The sequence below is a fragment of the Scardinius erythrophthalmus genome (assembly GCF_964197995.2).
Source record: "Scardinius erythrophthalmus genome assembly, chromosome: 2".
NCBI classification, from domain to species: domain Eukaryota; kingdom Metazoa; phylum Chordata; class Actinopteri; order Cypriniformes; family Leuciscidae; genus Scardinius; species Scardinius erythrophthalmus.
In genome coordinates, this window is record NC_138222.1 from 59416947 (window position 1) to 59419446 (window position 2500).

The window sequence follows — 2500 nt, forward strand, 5'->3', positions numbered from 1 at the left end:
CCATTGATCAGGATGAGACTTTCAGGAAGAGCAGCATCAGATAACAGAATCTGATTCAACTGATCATAGACAGCTTTCCTGAGAACCTGCACACACACACACACACACACACACACACACACACACACACACACACACACACAGGGATGAGTCAGCTGAACATGAATAATTCACAGAGACTCTGCAGAACAAGACGAAACACTGCATTAACATTCCTTATTTAAACCACGGAAATGAATGAGAAATGTGAGAGAATCCGAGGAGATCCGCGTTCTGAGAAACACCCCGTTTACACACACACTGAAGAAATACCACGGTGAACCGTTTCAAATACTCATTTCTCATCTCAATTTTGACTGCTTCTCATTTTGATGAACCAATATTGATTATTAAATCTTTTAGTCTATGCTGTTTTCAGTTGATGCATAAACAAAAACATTATCTCTAGCATGCAGCTCGTAAACAACGTCACGCAACATCACGTTTACCTCAGAAACGCCGTTCAGTGTCCATACACTCGCTAGTCAAGGAGCCTTTTGCTAAATAGGTATATGCACTATTTTATACATGACAATTACAGTGCTGGACAACAATTAATCACATCCAGAATAAAAGTTTGTGTTTACGAAATATGTGTGTGTACTGTGTATAATTATTTTGTATAATAAAGTATACACACACATGCATGTATATTTAAGAAAAATGTGTTATTTATATACAAAATATTTATATATGTATATAATATAAATTATATACAAATATATATACATAAATGCGTAAATATTTCTTAAATATATACATGCATGGGTGTGTATTCATATTTACAAAATAATTATAAACAGCACACACACACATATTATGTAAACACAAACTTTTATTTTGGATGCGATTAATCGTTGTCCAGCACTAGAAAATGTCCAAACTGTACCTGATAAACATCAAAAATGAATCAAAATCAAATTGAACTGAATCAAGATAGGAACAAAATGGAATTGCAAGCTAGTGAATCAAACTCTAATGCGCCGTGATGCGCCGTAACGCTCTACCTGTGTGCTGTGTCCGAGCTCAGGTGACCTCTCGCTGTCGGAGCTGTTGGTTCGTTCACTCAGCGGTTTGGAGAGCTGTCGATCTTTCACAGGAGTGCAGCGCTTACGGGGTGTGTTTCCTCCATCCAGCCTGCAACACACACACACACACACACACACACCATCATTTATATGCGTTTTCTGACTGTATTCCTAGCCTAGCTGCACTTCAGTCTAGATCAACCCTGCTTGGTTACGCTTACAAACACACACGTGTTGTTGGGGAAGCGACTCTGAAACTGTAGTTTGACGAGCTATAAGATACTCTTAAGTTAAAGTAGTTAAGATACATTCAAGCTAATCTTCTGAAAAAGTAGCTAGCTACACTACAAGCTGGGTTTACAACAACATAATGCAATACAATTATGATTTCAAAGAGGATTGTTTTATTTTTGTAAATTATCCAAAGATACAAACAATACTCAAATATGTATCTCAAACTGACTGTCAAAGTGCAAAATTCTGTCCGATACTGATACCTCTTCATATTATAAAGCTGATAACCGATATATTGGCTGATAAATCTAAATCCAATATTTTATATAATTTTTGAGAGACTGATTACAAAAACAAAAGTCTCAAGCACACAATTACAACGTTCTCATTATAATTTTATGAAGCCGATATGACAGACTTGCGCTGCACATGTTGCACTGAACTGTATTTTCTATTTTGAAGTGATTTCAATCAATTCAAAAGCATCATGATGATCAGTGCACATCTGAAGTGTTTCAGCTGAAGCAAATAATCCATTTTTATCGGTTTTAAGATATCGGCCGATACCGATATAGTGGCCGATATATCGCGCATCCCTACAAAACTGCACCAGATATAAGATCAATGCAAGAACAAAATGTATGCAACTTATATTGGATACACAGGAGTGGTCAAAACTGCCGGTTAAACTCGCAGCATTCACTGTGAATTGTTGCTTGCATGAACACAGTCTTAAACCTGTCGCAGTCGATGTAATTAGATCACACACTTGATGTGATAAGCGACTTTCGGTTTCGGTTTGATTGACAGATACTTTGCCAAAGCAATGGAACGTTAGTGATCTTTTAGGTTCATTACAAAACTGTAGCGGGACTGATTCAACTATGGCGGGTCATCATTGTTATTAAATCAGATATTGACATTTGATATAGAGTGAAATAAAGCTGGTTAATTCATCAATTTAAAAAGGCTATAATCCTCTTCTCAGTGAACTGTACAGCTGCATGATGCGTGGTGTAACAATAGATGGCGGCAATGCACAATTTTAGTAAGTGATCTATTAAGACGACGACGCCACTTGTTGGGAAAAGTAGTTAGCTACTGGAAAAGCTACACTGTTTCAAAAGCAGTTACTGTTGAGCTACTGAAAAACATAGTTAAGTGGGTAGTGTCGCTGCTTGTCGTTAGCCAACACCGCA

General features: G+C 37.2%; 1 protein-coding gene across 2 annotated transcripts in view; it reads right to left on the bottom strand.

The window, feature by feature from the left end:
- The window catches only part of pacs1 (phosphofurin acidic cluster sorting protein 1), a 58629-nt gene that overhangs the window by 17747 nt on the left and 38382 nt on the right, over positions 1–2500 (bottom strand). For both annotated transcript variants that reach the window (XM_081351299.1, XM_081351300.1), the window contains exons 13-14: positions 1047–1176; positions 1–86 (exon numbers count right to left, since the gene is read on the bottom strand). The exon at positions 1–86 is cut by the window's left edge and continues 19 nt beyond it. In XM_081351299.1, the coding sequence (XP_081207425.1) occupies positions 1–86; positions 1047–1176 (216 nt within the window). The remainder of the gene's footprint in view (positions 87–1046; positions 1177–2500) is intronic.